Genomic DNA, 14,948 nt, shown 5'->3' with positions numbered 1-14,948 from the left:
TTTTTGAAATATATTATACTATTATTTTAAACGAGTCAAAGGTCAAAGACTCGAAGCCAACTTACGGGCAACTTGTTCAATATATCAATAGAAAATATATATATTTTTTAAAATATGTGCTACTAAAAATTGGTATGAAAGTAATAGATTTGGTAACTTTCACTCTAGTATCTAATCTAAACAAAAATTGTTTATTGTTAGTGTCATCTTTGTCTCCTCATTTTTATTTTCACCATGCATATGATTTTTTTAATTGAATATTGAGAGATAAGATTGAATTTAATATCGATGTCGATAAATGATCATGTAATTTCATAGAAATGTTTAAGATGATAACTAAACAAGTGCGTATTTATTTTATAATCGTTGAAGTATGTATATCATGTTTGAAAAGTGGGTTAATTTTGTGAGGTTAATGTCTGAATACGTGAAGTTCATGACTAAAATGAAGATCATAAATTAAATTTGTTCATAAAAAATAAATTAAAAAATTTCTTAGAAGAACGAACAAATTTAATTTTCAAATGATATGTTATACTATATAATTAAAATTGAAAAATGACAATTTCCCAACTAGAAAAATTCAAAATTGTATTCTTAAACGGCCAATTGCTGATCCAATAAATTTGAAAGCTGAATGGTCAACGTGGAAAAATAAGAGTATAAGGTACATTCTTTTACCTCCGGCGCAGTCAGTGTATTTTGTTCCGGCGCCGCTGCTGCTTAGGGTTTTTGATTGCGTTACTTTTTCCATTATCATCTTATTGATTATCCTTGTTCCAGTTCGATCTCTGCTTAAGGTTACATAAAGTTGTGAAGAGAAGAGGAAATGGTGAGAGGATTGCTGGGGAAACTCGCTAGTCGCTCTCTGTCCGTTGCCGGAAAATGGCAGCAGCAGCAGCTCCGCCGTCTCAATATTCACGAATACCAGGTACGCTTTCTCAATATCCCGCCTGCGCCTGAGGGGAGATTATGATTTCGTTTCTCGTTTTGAGCGTGATCTGCTTCGATGTATGTGTCGCTGGAATAGCACGTAGTAAAGTTTTTTGTTTTAATTAATTTGTTTATCTATTCCATTTCCTAGATTGGTTTGGGAATATATGTTTTGGTTCTATGTCTCAGATTGTTTTTACTCCTCTTTGCGACTTGTACAACGCAAGCACTTGGATTTAATAGAGGGGGAGGGGGACGATTTGGTGTCTTTTGGAGGTCCAAATTGCATTTTTACAGTGATAAGTTCAATAAATTTGAATTTTTTTTATGGAGCAAATGCCATATTAGACCTGGTGTCTGGTGAGACGCCTCGTGACTTGTACAATATATTCGTTTTCATATATTCATGACGCCTACTGATTTTGTGAATATAGGAGCCGTATTTTTTCTAATGTTCAGGTTAATCTTTTATTTTCTGAGCATTTGTGGTCCTGTACATTCGATTAGTTAATCTACCTATTGTGTAAATTATATTAGGGAGCTGAATTGATGAGCAAACATGGGATTAATGTTCCAAAAGGTGTAGCAGTTGGCTCAGCTGATGAGGTCAAGAAGGCAATGCGCGACATGTTCTCCAACCAAAGTGAGGTGCGGATACCAAATCCTTATCCTTGTTCTTCTTATGTTATTTATGGTTTGAACTTTGAAGTGGGTAAACAGATAAAAAATGATGGCTTCTAATTGCTTCAATTAGGTTTCTGGATAATAAGTAATTAGAAGAGGCAATTACCTGTTTTTTTTTTGTGATATAGGTGGTGGTGAAGTCACAGATCCTTGCTGGTGGCCGAGGGCTGGGAACATTTAAAAGTGGTCTCCAAGGAGGAGTGCATATTGTGAAGGCTGAACAGGTTGAAGAAATAGCTGGTACGAGAACAATATGTTTTGAATTATATAAGGCTGTTAATTTCAAAATTTTAATTTATGTATCGGCAGCTACTTATGCGTGATTTAACTTCTTGAATCTTGAGATATGTTTGGGGGATATGTCAAGTTGTTTGAGGTATGAAAGTAACCTATTTCGCATAAGTTGTGGATGCTACATTCCACCACTTATTTTCACAAATTCTTCAAGAAACTGTATTAGGGATGCTAGTAGGTTCATCTGTTCAGGTTTTTTATAACTTGTGTACATGGAAAAAAATCCTTGAGTTTCGGTCACAACACCTTTTTCATCTGCTAGCAATAAAGTTTTGTTTGAATGCAGGCAACTGGAAAACTGCCCCAAAATATTTACTTGTGTGCCTCGCTGAATCGACATCCCCTTACAAAGCTATGTTTTTACAGGGAAAATGCTTGGACAGATACTTGTAACTAAGCAAACAGGTCCTCAAGGAAAGATTGTCAGCAAGGTTTGTCTTTAAAATTTGTTCATAACTTCTTATTAAGAAATGTGTAATGGTACATGTTGACATGCTCTGAAAATTACCAGAGGCTACAATTTGCATCTTCATATTTCAAGCATATAATTGTTATCAGCACAGTGTTCAGTGCTACTTTCTGTTAACATCAATTGTAAATATAATTCTTGTTGTCAGAATTCAATTTCAATTTCTATCTGGTTTTTGTTTTAATGATCATATTTGCTTTAGAGACCGTCTCATTTTACATCTCTATTAACTATTGTCTCATTCTTTTTTCAGAATCAGGAAAGATATTTTTGCAAAACATTTACTGAACAAAACTAGTCAACTGCGTAAATCTTGAACTTATTTTAGTTTTTTATGTGATATTTCCACCGATCTTGCTGATATTTGAATCAGTTTAATGGTAATTTGCACATGTACGCAGTATTAAAAAGATGCCTTCAGGTAAATAATCACCGGCAATAATTAGTGGGAATAAGGTTTATTTATCAGTGGAACATCATATATGGCATGATTTTGGCTTTTAGTATGTAGTTTTATCTTTCGTCTGCTGCTTGCTTTAAACTTGGTTGCACATTTTTATAAGTGTGATATTGTATTTGCTTGTTATTATAAAACATTGGAAACTATATATTCTTTCTCTCTCTCTCTCTCTCTCTCTCTCTCTCTCTCTCTCTCTCTCTCTCTGTGTGTGTGTGTGTGTGTGTGTGTGTGTTGTATTTCTGAAGAAATTGTTTATATGATCTGCTTTTCTTCTTCTGTTCAAGCTTGCAGCATTAGTGTTATTGGCAGTTTTTTTGTCCACTGAATTTAACTGTTGATAAGGTTATAAGTTAGTATATGAGAAGCAAATCAAAACTTTTCTTGATCGCAGGTTTATTTATGCGAGAAGTTGTCGCTTGTCAATGAGATGTACTTCGCCATTACTCTTGATCGTAAATCTGCTGGTCCTGTAAGTTCCTGCATGTGATAGATCTTGATTTTCCTTTTAATAATTCCACATTGTGATTCCTTACTGTTAGTTGCTTGCATTCATGGTGCAAGTCAGCCACTCAATCTTTTATAGATCTTTTTGGGGATGTATTGGCACTGTTGTACACTGAAGTTTCTTGTCAGTTTCAGAAATACAAAGAATTTCTAGCTCAGAAAGCAGAAAACTTATCTTATATTGCTGGATAATGTATTATAATTTCATTGGAACAATCTATGTATATTTGTATATCAGTAGTCTGCTGTATGAATCGATGCCCTTTCCATGCTAACATGATGATGTTTGTTGCAAAGATGGGAAGTGGACTCAAGTGAATCCATAGTTGGTGCATTAATGTGCTGAACTGTACACCGAAATCGATTTTTTGCAGCTTATTATCGCCTGTAAAAAGGGAGGAACTAGTATTGAAGATCTTGCTGAGAAACATCCAGAATTGATAATAAAGGTTAATACCTTAACTTATTATGATATCTGGCTTTGTTGTGGCACATTTTAATATTCGATTCTTTTGTTCTTCCCTGAACCAGGTACCTATCGATGTTTTCACAGGGATAACTGATGAAGATGCTGCCAAGGTAGTTGATGGGTTGTCTCCCAAGGTGGCTGATAGGACTGCTTCAATTGAACAAGTGAAGAAGTTATATGAACTTTTCTGTAAATGCGACTGCACTTTGTTGGAGGTGATTGAGTTAATTTCCTCTTTTGTCAAGTGTTCTATTTTAGTGTTATAACTTAATATAGTATGGTTTGCATGCCTCTTGATTTATAATGATGTCAACTTGTGTAAACTTCCTTTTATATCTACCTTTGAGTCGTCAATTTTTAAACAGATCAATCCCATTGCTGAGACTGCTGATAACCAGTTGGTAGCAGCTGATGCTAAACTCAACTTTGATGATAACGCTGCTTTCCGACAGAAAGAAGTATTCTCTCTGCGGGATCCAACCCAAGAGGATCCTCGAGAGGTATCAGCCAACATCTTTTCTCTAACTAGCTGGCTTATTACATTTAGTACAATGAAGCAAATGGATATCCATACATTGTTTATTCATTTATATTGCATTATTTTATCAGGTTTCTGCAGCAAAGGCTGACTTAAATTACATTGGTTTGGATGGGGAAATAGGTTGCATGGTGAATGGTGCTGGATTGGCCATGGCTACCATGGATATTATTAAGCTACATGGAGGAACTCCTGCCAATTTTCTTGATGTCGGAGGAAATGCCTCTGAAGGACAGGTGAGGCGTGATTTATTTCTTGTTCTATATATGATGATTTCTTTTGGTTTCGAATTGGTGGCAAGTTATACATAGATATCCTGGATTGTGATGATTGGTTTTCAGTCATCTAATCGTGAGATTGTAGTTTCAAAGTTTTGACAAATTGTACAATTTTCATGGCTGACATCCTCTATTGTTTTAATTATTGTTACATGACTATAAAGTTGACCAATTTAGTTGAATATCTTGGACAGGTCGTGGAGGCTTTTAAAATTTTGACTTCAGATGAGAAAGTGAAGGCTATTCTTGTCAACATTTTTGGAGGAATAATGAAGTGTGATGTAATAGCCAGTGGAATTGTCAATGCTGCTAAACATGTAAACACTTGTGTTGATTGGGTTTTCCGTGGGAGATATCGCTTCTTTATACAACCCTGGATTGAAAATTATGTTACTTGCCTCTTTGCTTTGCTTTCCACTTAAGTCTTTCTTTGACAAATATCTGAGGTATCAACGGATGTGTTCACCTTTTTTATATGCTGTTTAAGGAAAAGTGTCTGTTTGTAGCATTACACCCCTGAATGTGAAAGTTGCAAAAGTCATGATTATTTTTTACCTCTGTTCATACAGATATCCCCATAAAAGGTCTTTTTTGGTTGCTATTTTAACTTTTCCATCTTTGATTAGATCATCACAATTTTTACGAATTCTTATACTTCTATTCAAGGTTCAACTGAAAGTACCTGTAGTTGTACGTCTCGAAGGCACCAATGTTGACCAGGGAAAAAGAATTCTGAAGGTGAATTTCAAAACTTATCTTAGATGTGCTATGTAAATGATCTAACAAAACTTTACTTTTTCTTCCAAAATATTCGTGTTTTCAGGAAAGTGGAATGGCTTTGATTACCGCTGAAGATCTGGACGATGCAGCTGAGAAAGCAGTTAAGGCCTCAGCTCCTTGAAGACATTTTGTGTACTTTTGCCTATATCATGAGAGGTCGCTCCTTTCCCCTTGGCATTTTGGAGTTAAAATTCTTATGTATAAATTGAATCATCGGCTTGTTAGATGCACTGATAAGACTTCCAAGTAGGATATAACCTCCATTGACGAATGGAGACGGCTTTAATCGTTCTTGATTTCATATTAAGCAGTCCTGGTATTTGGATGTACTGGCAGCATTTGGTGTGGGAAAACTGTGGACAGCATTTCCCCCTTATTTTATTTTGATAATAAACTGTCAATGGGTGAATTTCCTGCTCTGTTTTGCTATTTTTTTTGGAATGATATCAAACAATCATTTTAAAATGTGTGAACTAAAAACATTACGATTATATATATACCGCATACCACTGTTGCTCAGAATAGAGAGGTGAATAGGGCCAAAAAATAATAAGCAATACGGATAAAGAAGTCATGCTCGGAAGGACCTAACACAAGCCTTTTGATATCTAGTAGCAACCAATCCTCTCATTACCATAATATTGGGTGCAATATCTACTTGAATTAGGTCAGAAAATTTTAGAATAAGTTTAAAATTCAGCACAGTTGTCTTCGTGGATTATGTTTTTTGCATTTAAAAGGCTTTCCCTTTCGTCAAGGACTCTGCTAGTCTAGTTGAGATACAGTATGCAGTTGATTGAATAGTTATCATTGGATTAACACCAACTGCAGTAGGGAGAACACTTCCGTCACACACAAAAAGCCCCTTGGCTTCCCAACATTCCCCATTTTCATCAACTGCACCTTCTTCCTCGTTCACGCCCATTCGACAACTGCCCATTTGGTGAGCAGAGCAATAGATTGTCCACCATTCTGAATGAGAACGTGGCCCTCCGACTGCAGCAATCATGTCAAGAAATTCTTCTAAATCCTCATTATTGGTCCCTTTGCACGTAATTCTCTGCCCATCACTTCTGAAAGTGCCTACCTCAACTGCTCCTGCGCCAGTAAGAATTCTTAATGCCTGCCTCGATCCTGCCTTAAGATTCTCCTTGTCAAGTTTACTCATCCTATAATCTATTATTCCTTCTTTTTTCACCTCCCCTGAACCTTGATCTCTGGCTAATGCAAATAGAACAGCTGTTCTACCATATTTTGTCATCCTTTCCCTCATGTATTGCCTTGAAACCCAAGGTATTAGCGAGGCAAATGATGCCGGTCCAAGTGCTGCAGCTTCCACTATAGCTTGAGTGCTTGATTCTTTTGATACCACTTTATGTACTGAAGTGATAATTCCTCCCTCGAAGCTTTTACCCTTCAATTCAACCAAAGAATCGGGAAAATATCCCCAAACAAATGAAACGGGGTGAAGATGAAGATTCCTTCCAATGTTCTTGTTCTCCAGACCACTTGATATTAACAAAGGTGGAGTCAAGAGAGAACCACTGGCTGAAATCGTCACTCCTGCCTCGATGTGAAGCTTCTTTCTGATATTCCTACTCTCAGAGCTCGCGATCACTCCAAGGCATCGTTTTTTAACAGTTCCATTATCATCACCTGTCAAGACGAAACTCTCTGCTTTACATCCAGATAAGACAACTGCACCCTTTCTGACTGCATCAACAAGCCAAGTTGAATCGGTACCCTTTTTATCACCTTTTCTGCAGCCATAACCACAAGAACCACAGTAATGATTCTCCGAAGAATTTCTTGGTACTGGCTCAACTTTTAGGCCAAGATTTTCACACCCTTTTCTTAGTACTTGGTTTTGAAACCCTTCTTCTGCACAATTCTGCGTGACACCGATCTTCTCACATACAAAATCCATAGCAGATTGATATTCAAGTGTACTGAAGAAAGGAATCTTGTTCTTTGTGGACCATTCTTTGAGAACTCGATCAGGAGTTCGAATACAGGCAGACCAGTTTATGCTCGAACCCCCTCCAACCGTTGATCCTGCCATGACCATAATTTTCCCATCTTGAGTTGTTAGCATTCCTCCCGATTCGTATAATTCGGCCAATGATGGCCCTTCAAGACCCGAGTAATCTTCTGGAACAAAGTAGTGGCCTTTCTCAAGAATGATTACTTTCTGACCCGAGTTTGCGAGAACTGATGCAGCAACCCCTCCTCCACAGCCGGATCCAACGATCACCACATCACATGTGATCTTGAATGAATCACCATTCTGGTCCTCAACAACGTGTATTCCTTTTTGGACGAGGGATTCTTTTAGTGAAGATTCATCTTCATTGATCATTTCAATGATGCCCTTTTCAAGTGGCCTTTCCTTCTTGTTTTCACTCAAATTTTCAATTGCTTCTACTTCATATCCAATTGCTTCCCATGCTGGATTTTTCAAACTTTCATCGGTCTGCATTGTATTTATTTTTATGAAAGAAGGAATTAAATTCATTAATAAGTAATATGTTTTACGGACAAGAAATCCGTCTAACTCATGCTACCGAAAATACAAATTAACACCAAACTTGATATAATGACATCTAATCTCTACTTGATTAGATTACATATTCCTTGGTTTATATTAATATATTGCCACCAAATTAATAAAAAACTAAACCCAATTCTTTGAGGTCTTTGTACAGTTATGTCCAAAGTGCAAAACCAATATTTGATTCTCTTTCTTTACCAATATTTGATTCTCTTTCTTTGTTTCTTCCTTACACAATTCATAGCGAAGTGTTTGGTATCGGCCTTCTATAAATTTTTGGAATTTTTCTTGATTTCCCTCATATAATTGACGTCCCTAAATTTATTAACTCATAACTACAGTTAAAATATAAATCTAGGTTTGGTTATTCTCTCTTACGAGTTTACAAATTTGAATTCTCCCATTGTTCACGTGTATGTCTGGTACAATAATCCCGGACAAATATTTTGGGACCACATTTCGTAATCCTGAGTTTTCGGGAGAAATGATTTCTAACATATCAAGAACACGAGCAGCAATGGAATCAAGATAAAATAGGAACGATTTAGAAGTATTACCCTAGAGAAGAAGACGAAGAGGCAGACGATTTTTAGCAGCAGGAAGGATATTTTCAAAGGTATCAGAAAAGTCTCTTTGGACCATCTCTGAAGCACAATTTCCCTCTTCTCCAAAGATAATTCAGAGAAGTTGTGCATAAATGGCCATTTCCGATCGATACAAATACGCCCACAGAGCAAAAATGTTCCCAATCTGCTTGACAGAAACTTTAGAACGAATCCCACAATGAATACAGCTTTAGGAATCCCTCTCTTCACCAGCAACTCTGCTATCTATTATCAGTCAGATGAAAACTAAATAAATAAATAAACAAAAAATTGTTAAAAACTACTGAAACCAGATGCAAGAAAGAAAAAAAAGCAATCACTTTTAAAACGTTCAATAATTTGCAACTGTTTCAAAACACGACATGGTGTCTCACAGGTCAATTATTAGGTTTAATTTTCCAAGAACTGACAAGATTTTTTTATCTGGACCAATTCAACCAAACAATCTATTCGATGCTATCCTCAAGACGTGCATACAATGAAATAAATTGATCTTTTCAGTTGTCCATTTTATAGCCTCACATAAAAAATTATATGTGATTTTTATATGATCAACCCCTTTTCACACGACTCCTAAAATAAAATATCTGAAAAACAACTAAATCTTGTGGTTCATTGAATACCAGAGAATTGGTCTTTAATCTTTAAAGATCCATCGTAGTCCAATGGAGACAGTCCCACAAACAACATTATATCTTTTGTTTCATCATAATAATTGATCCGACAAGAACTCAGGAACATCATTTATATAATCGAAAAGGAAAGCTATTAACTGATGCTCATTAAAACACAGACAAAACATGGTAAAAAACAGAACAAGAACAAAAGGGATGCAATATTAAGGAAGGAGGAAAGGGCAAAAACAGGAATTTGACCTCGTGAGGGCCTGAAGACTGGCAAAAGTTGGTGACATCGTCATCAACTTCGGGGAGGGTTGGAATGAGTGTTTGACAGATGGCAGAAAGTGATTGGATCTGAGATGAGGAGAAGCCATGTCTGTACTCCTCCTCCCTTCTTGTGCTTCCTCCCTTCAACAAAGGATGAGGTTTTGACACTTCAATCTTCATACCTTGTTTACTGCGTCTTCTGTCCTCTTCACCAGTCTTTATATATATATAGTAGTATTCTAACATGTGTGTGTTTTTATTTGAAAAAAGTATTATAATTTTATATTAATATATGTTACTTGTCATTCTCGTGATGCAAAATTCCAAGATCTGATATTCACCAGTTCCAACTTCTATTACTACGATGGTCCTTTTTTGAATATTTTTTCCGAAAAAGAAAAGGGTAACGTTGATATATACTGACAGAAGGATAATACTCTTTTGTCAAGAAAATTATATATTGATTTGTTTCAAACCCGAGATTTTGCTACAGATAATATTAATATTGAGCACACGTCTAAGTAGAAATCTAGCAAAAAATGTATAAAATAGATAGCGCATGTCACAATTTAGAAGTTTTAATACGGTTGTGTTCATGTGCCAACACGTTAAGGATCATAGAGCCATCTATAGTGTACAGTACCAGAAGACAGCGATCGCGGATTAATTTTCATGTCATAAAAAAATAAAATCATAAAATTGTGTCTTTTCCAGTAATAGAGAACGTGATTTCTGAGGTCTACCAAAAGGAAACGGTCGCGTCGTGTCCTAATTTTAAATTATCTAAGTTTTGTTTTCCCTATTCGTTTCGTCGATATGATAATTACATTAATTTCTGAATTATTGGAATAAAAAGCTATTATGTAAAAAGTTGTAGAAATATATGGTTGAATTCATTTTTGTGTATATAATTTTAAACAAATCTAAGTTTTATTAGAGTTATTTTAATTATCCAATCGGTTGGTAACACAAAAAGCATGCATTTTTTTTAATATAATTTACCGGCGGCTATTCCTTTAACAACTAACAGAACAGAACCAATCAAATACACGCAATAAATTGCCCTAATCAAGTCTAAGAGTTTCAATAAATCATATATATTTTTGGGTAAATACAAAAAGTCTTCGATAAAATATAAACATAACAAATAAAATACCTCTCGCACCAAATAGTTACGTTGCATGAATTCCTTAACTTTGTTGAGCTAATAATTAAAAATGACTACCACCCTAGGCCAAAATTTACTTGTAACAAAAACAAAACCTCTAAATATATAACATCTAAGCTTTTTTAGTAATTTAATCTATACCCACCCCCTTCTTCATTTACACACTGAATAGGACTCGGTCTCGAGCTCGAATTTCGTAAAGTGGATCCAGTGTCATGGCTCGGATCCATGTATGTGTTATTACACGCGCCACCGTTACAAGTAGTGGCTTTGGATCTTGATTGGGACGATCCACCAGAATCAGTAACCGACTCCTTGGACTTCTTTCTACGCGATTTCTTCGAGATATCTTGGAGGTTCTGTGGGGCCGAATTTGTTGATTCTTTTGGATTTCGATTCGATGACTTGGTGGTGTTGTTGCTGCTGCTGCTTTTGATGTCAAACGGATCCTTGGATTGATGAATATTTCTTCTAGATTGTCTCGACTTGGTCGAGGAATCTTTCTTTCTAGGAGAATCATTTGTGTTGGAGGATTTTGGCAAGTCAGCTGGGAGATCCCTTGATTCAGAATTTGTTTCCCTTTTGCCTCTTCTTGAATCTATTAAACAATACAGACATGAATTGTTTAATTCATATGCATTACGTACAAAACCATACAGAAGGATAACACGACGACGCACCACAAATATTTTAAACCGCATCTTTCATTTTCCGCAACAATTTCTCCACCCGAAAAGTATATTATTGGCAATGCAATTGAAAGTGTATCGTGGTCGGGCTCGTGCAAAAACATCATGAATGTGTTGCATGCATGCGTAAACAATGAATATGAATAAGCGCGGATTTAACCTTGAGAAACCCATTTGATTTCAGAGTCCTCTCCAACATCTTCCGGAGGTCCTAAAGGTGCTGATTGGAATCCTGATTCTGATTTAAACTCTTTCATCTGCACATTTTCAATAACAAATATTTCACAATTTAGACCCTTTCTTGTACACACACACGTGTGTTTGGAAGGCAAAAAATTATGAGTATACCCACCCAGCTTGGTGGCTCATTAGTGGATGGTCCATCGCATCCTACGTGAGCTACATGTTTCACATCTGTGGGTAACCCTATCTGCATTTCTTGTTCTTTCTCTTCTTCTGTTTCAAAAAATGATCAAATTAAATAAATCTCGGAATCCCTCCAAATTTCAAGCATACATCAATTACATATATTCTATTCGACGATCTTTGTATTTACGTCATGCCATATCTCTATGATACAAATGGATCCTTATAATACTTTCAAGCACGAACAAATTAAGAATGCACGATCATGGATGACTCACCGAATATCTGAGAAATGTATCTGAGACCTTTCAAAAGGCCTTTCATTTTACTTGTCATCGATTATAGATCAAGAAACATGAAAGGATTATATTACTTGAAAAATTGGAAAATCATTCATGCTTATATATATATATATCAACCGAGTTAAATATGATCAGTTCAATTGAAGAAGACAAAGGATTCTTGAAGTTCAAGAGAGAGGGTTGAATGGATTAATGTTACATGGGACAAAAGGAAGGAAAAGAGATTAATCAAGAATCCCAAAAGCAAGTTATGTAAGAGCAAAAGCTTCAATGCATGGGTCCTAATTAATTAATGCCCGTGAAATGAAAAATAAAAACAAAAAGTAGCCATGAGTCCTGACGACCATCGAAAATTTAGGTTGGATCAATGTATTCCAGGAAAAATTAAAGAATTAAGGCTAAATTTGGGGGGCTGTTCAAATATATATTTGAAACACGTAGCTTTCCCACACGGGATAAAAGAAGCCCTCTTGTTGTCGTGTACCAAATTAATATCGACCAATGATACCTTAAATTTTGTTTCCAATTTATGTTTTAGCCTACAATCTTTTTAAATTATTTATAATTTTATTGTAATAAAAATGTGTTGAGAAATCAATTTTTAGCAGTCATTTATTTATTTCCTTTGGATGAATTATTTCATCCAATGGGAGCCCATTTAATAGTAAAACATGAACATGTCTCAGAGCCTGAAGCCCAATAAAATTCAGCAATTTGAGCATTTGGGCCGGCTCAAGCCCACATAAAAAAACCTAGCACTATAAAAGCTGCGTTTTCATTTTCTGGCAAAAAATTTCATCTCCTTCGGCATCAGCATAATCGCAGCAGAGAATGGTGAGCTTTGCATAAGGATTTACATTTGTCCACCCATTTTTCGCTCTCTCTATTCTGATAAAATTACGAATTTGTGGTTTCGGGATTATTTGATGTTAGATTTTGTTTCGGTTGTAGCCGTTCAAGAGGTACGTGGAGATCGGAAGGGTGGCGCTTGTCAATTACGGCAAGGACTATGGAAGATTGGTCGTCATTGTTGATGTCATCGACCAAAACCGGGTATGTCCAGTTTTCGTTGTCTTGTGAGACTGTTTCAGTTTCTCGCCCGTTGAGATTGTTCTTTTTTTTTTTCCCTGGGAATTATGTATGTGATTACTTGAAGCGTTCTACTTTGTTTTCCTCGGTTTTTTAGTTTCTATGGTTGTTTGTGGAATCTAACCTTCATTGGCGTTGTAGACGATTTTCCTTGTGCGTAATATCGGGGGTTTAAATTAAGATTTTGGCTTAATTCGTGGCTTGTTCTTTTGTTCTTATTGGCTGGGTTTATTTGTGGTGGTTACAATTATCCTCGTTTGTAACTTCTCTGCACAATGCTTAGTATTGAAAATACTTGGAAGTTTATCGAATCTGGTGATTTTGTGTCATATTCTTGATGGAATATTGGGTTCTGAATCTGTTGTTTCTCAGTAAAACACTTTGATTTACCTGCTGGCTGATATCTTACCATTTCACAGTTGCTAGATTTGGTGTACACATCAAACGATGTTTTATAGAATGACGCAAAGAGTGTGTCTTGGTTGAAGGATCAAGGACCTGCAAGCCTTTTGAAATCCGTGATAAATCTTTAGAAAATCTGGATATATTCAAATTTACTTATAATTTCTGATTAGTTTGAGATATTTTTAAATCATTATGGATGAGTTTAAATCATACATCAATGTATGATTGTCCTTTTTTCAACCAAATGTAATCTTATGCCTGAATTTAGTTGCAAGAAAGTGTGATGCTTATTCGTGTACAAAATCATTTGCCAAATTCCAGGCCCTTGTTGATGCTCCTGACATGGTCCGATGCCAAATGAACTTTAAGAGGCTTTCCCTCACAGACATAAAAATTGACATCAAAAGGGTGCCGAAGAAGAAGACCCTTGTAGCGGCTATGGAGGCTGCAGGTGGTTAAATAAATGAAAAAACATTACTCCTCGTAGATCTCATTGATAGAGTAGATGACATTTTACACTCGTTTGATTCCTTGCAGATGTCAAAAACAAGTGGGAGAGCAGTTCATGGGGGCGAAAATTGATTGTCCAGAAGAGAAGATCTGCCCTTAATGATTTTGATAGGTTTAAGTTAATGCTTGCTAAAATCAAGGTTGGTCATGTGATCCAATATATGTTTTTTATTGTGCAAGACATGATAGTTGATAAAACCAACACGCGGGGTTTTCTACCTTTAAGCTGCTTCTATCAACACTTAACTAAAATTTTCACCTGACTTTTCAGCCAACAATAAATTGGTTTTCATATATATATTTATATTTATAACTTGGAATTTGTATGATACTTGTTTGTTTCCGACTGCAGAGGGCTGGCGTTGTCAGGCAGGAGCTTGCCAAGCTCAAGAAAGAGGTTCCAACCTGAATTATATTTTGAATGTATGATTTTTCTGTAGGATTTTGAAAGATACATCAGTTTATTAATCCGGATTCTCATGTCCTATTTTCTTGATAAACAAAGTTCTGTTTTGCTCATCATCATGTGAACCATTTGAAATTCAATCTATTTGTAAACTAGCAACTTTTGGTGGTTGAGTTGACTTTTTTGTCTTCAACTTCAAGCATATTGTGGTCCCAGTCTTTTTTGTACATTTTTCCTTTTGCCATTAAACTTAAAGCTTAGATCTATGTTAAGGTAATTAGATCATAGCTACTATGGGCTCGAAGTGAATAGGTCTTTGGAATGTTGGTGCAGGGTGCGTTGGTCTTTGGAATGTTGGTGCAAAACGTAAGTTGAGACGTATTTTATAAAAATGCTCCAAGAAGTAATATTTTAAAATTTAGACGTTTGCTTTTATGTGTGTGCATTTGAGCTGAATTACATGCTTTCTACATGTCTACAAATTATTTCTACATGTCTACAAATTATTTTTTCAATGACGACTCGTTTTGAATATGTATGTGCACGACCTTGTCATATAAT

The 14,948-nt window shown here is 35.8% G+C and overlaps 4 protein-coding genes across 7 annotated transcripts; 2 read left to right on the top strand and 2 right to left on the bottom strand.

The window, feature by feature from the left end:
• The first annotated feature begins 576 nt into the window (after positions 1 to 576).
• Positions 577 to 5,818, top strand: LOC140991124 (succinate--CoA ligase [ADP-forming] subunit beta, mitochondrial). 2 transcript variants are annotated; one of them, XM_073461074.1, is made up of 13 exons: positions 577 to 667; positions 784 to 931; positions 1,471 to 1,581; positions 1,746 to 1,857; positions 2,278 to 2,342; positions 3,232 to 3,309; positions 3,719 to 3,793; positions 3,876 to 4,028; positions 4,179 to 4,313; positions 4,423 to 4,587; positions 4,824 to 4,946; positions 5,296 to 5,367; positions 5,453 to 5,818. In XM_073461074.1, the coding sequence occupies exons 2-13, from the start codon at positions 830 to 832 to the stop codon at positions 5,528 to 5,530; spliced, it is 1,269 nt and encodes a 422-aa protein (XP_073317175.1). In that variant the 5' UTR covers positions 577 to 667; positions 784 to 829; the 3' UTR covers positions 5,531 to 5,818. The 2 variants fall into 2 exon arrangements, with proteins under 2 accessions (XP_073317175.1, XP_073317174.1); XM_073461073.1 differs by lacking the exon at positions 577 to 667 and having other exon boundaries at positions 674 to 931.
• Positions 5,819 to 6,104: 286 nt separating this feature from the next.
• LOC140991123 (long-chain-alcohol oxidase FAO2-like) lies at positions 6,105 to 9,753 on the bottom strand. Of its 3 annotated transcripts, none has more exons than XM_073461070.1 (3): positions 9,441 to 9,753; positions 8,518 to 8,790; positions 6,105 to 7,882 (listed from the first exon to the last, which is right to left on the bottom strand). In XM_073461070.1, exons 1-3 carry the CDS (start codon positions 9,696 to 9,698, stop codon positions 6,143 to 6,145), a joined length of 2,271 nt encoding a protein of 756 aa, XP_073317171.1. In that variant the 5' UTR covers positions 9,699 to 9,753; the 3' UTR covers positions 6,105 to 6,142. The 3 variants fall into 3 exon arrangements, with proteins under 3 accessions (XP_073317171.1, XP_073317173.1, XP_073317172.1); XM_073461072.1 differs by having other exon boundaries at positions 8,518 to 8,783; positions 9,441 to 9,624; XM_073461071.1 differs by lacking the exon at positions 9,441 to 9,753 and adding an exon at positions 8,886 to 9,054.
• A 789-nt stretch (positions 9,754 to 10,542) lies between these two features.
• On the bottom strand, positions 10,543 to 12,212 carry LOC140956414 (CRIB domain-containing protein RIC6-like). Its single transcript, XM_073413148.1, has 4 exons — positions 11,954 to 12,212; positions 11,662 to 11,765; positions 11,470 to 11,566; positions 10,543 to 11,218 (listed from the first exon to the last, which is right to left on the bottom strand). Exons 1-4 carry the CDS (start codon positions 12,009 to 12,011, stop codon positions 10,743 to 10,745), a joined length of 735 nt encoding a protein of 244 aa, XP_073269249.1. The 5' UTR covers positions 12,012 to 12,212; the 3' UTR covers positions 10,543 to 10,742.
• Positions 12,213 to 12,737: 525 nt separating this feature from the next.
• LOC140991608 (large ribosomal subunit protein eL14z-like) lies at positions 12,738 to 14,604 on the top strand. The gene is made up of 5 exons (XM_073461669.1): positions 12,738 to 12,811; positions 12,929 to 13,030; positions 13,793 to 13,922; positions 14,009 to 14,121; positions 14,334 to 14,604. Exons 1-5 carry the CDS (start codon positions 12,809 to 12,811, stop codon positions 14,388 to 14,390), a joined length of 405 nt encoding a protein of 134 aa, XP_073317770.1. The 5' UTR covers positions 12,738 to 12,808; the 3' UTR covers positions 14,391 to 14,604.
• Positions 14,605 to 14,948: the final 344 nt, after the last annotated feature.

This window comes from Primulina huaijiensis, chromosome 13 (assembly GCF_012295235.1).
Source record: "Primulina huaijiensis isolate GDHJ02 chromosome 13, ASM1229523v2, whole genome shotgun sequence".
In the NCBI taxonomy this organism is placed as follows: domain Eukaryota; kingdom Viridiplantae; phylum Streptophyta; class Magnoliopsida; order Lamiales; family Gesneriaceae; genus Primulina; species Primulina huaijiensis.
The sequence above is the reverse complement of the archived record's forward strand: the minus strand, read 5'-3'. Positions and strand labels throughout refer to the sequence as shown.

Excerpts from the sequence above, each read along its gene's own strand:
- LOC140991123 (XM_073461070.1), bottom strand. The coding sequence starts at position 9,698 with ATGTTAGAATACTACTATATATATATAAAGACTGGTGAAGAGGACAGA. Across the intron at positions 8,791-9,440 it reads AGTCTTCAGGCCCTCACGAG|ATAGCAGAGTTGCTGGTGAA; the intron begins GTCAAATTCCTG and ends GACTGATAATAG. Across the intron at positions 7,883-8,517 it reads TCTTCGTCTTCTTCTCTAGG|ACCGATGAAAGTTTGAAAAA; the intron begins GTAATACTTCTA and ends AATACAATGCAG.
- LOC140991124 (XM_073461074.1), top strand. The coding sequence starts at position 830 with ATGGTGAGAGGATTGCTGGGGAAACTCGCTAGTCGCTCTCTGTCCGTT. Across the intron at positions 3,310-3,718 it reads ATCGTAAATCTGCTGGTCCT|CTTATTATCGCCTGTAAAAA; the intron begins GTAAGTTCCTGC and ends GATTTTTTGCAG. Across the intron at positions 3,794-3,875 it reads ATCCAGAATTGATAATAAAG|GTACCTATCGATGTTTTCAC; the intron begins GTTAATACCTTA and ends TCCCTGAACCAG.
- LOC140956414 (XM_073413148.1), bottom strand. The coding sequence starts at position 12,011 with ATGACAAGTAAAATGAAAGGCCTTTTGAAAGGTCTCAGATACATTTCT. Across the intron at positions 11,766-11,953 it reads ATACATTTCTCAGATATTCG|AAGAAGAGAAAGAACAAGAA; the intron begins GTGAGTCATCCA and ends TTTTTGAAACAG. Across the intron at positions 11,567-11,661 it reads CTAATGAGCCACCAAGCTGG|ATGAAAGAGTTTAAATCAGA; the intron begins GTGGGTATACTC and ends GAAAATGTGCAG.
- LOC140991608 (XM_073461669.1), top strand. Across the intron at positions 13,031-13,792 it reads ATGTCATCGACCAAAACCGG|GCCCTTGTTGATGCTCCTGA; the intron begins GTATGTCCAGTT and ends GCCAAATTCCAG. Across the intron at positions 13,923-14,008 it reads AGCGGCTATGGAGGCTGCAG|ATGTCAAAAACAAGTGGGAG; the intron begins GTGGTTAAATAA and ends GATTCCTTGCAG.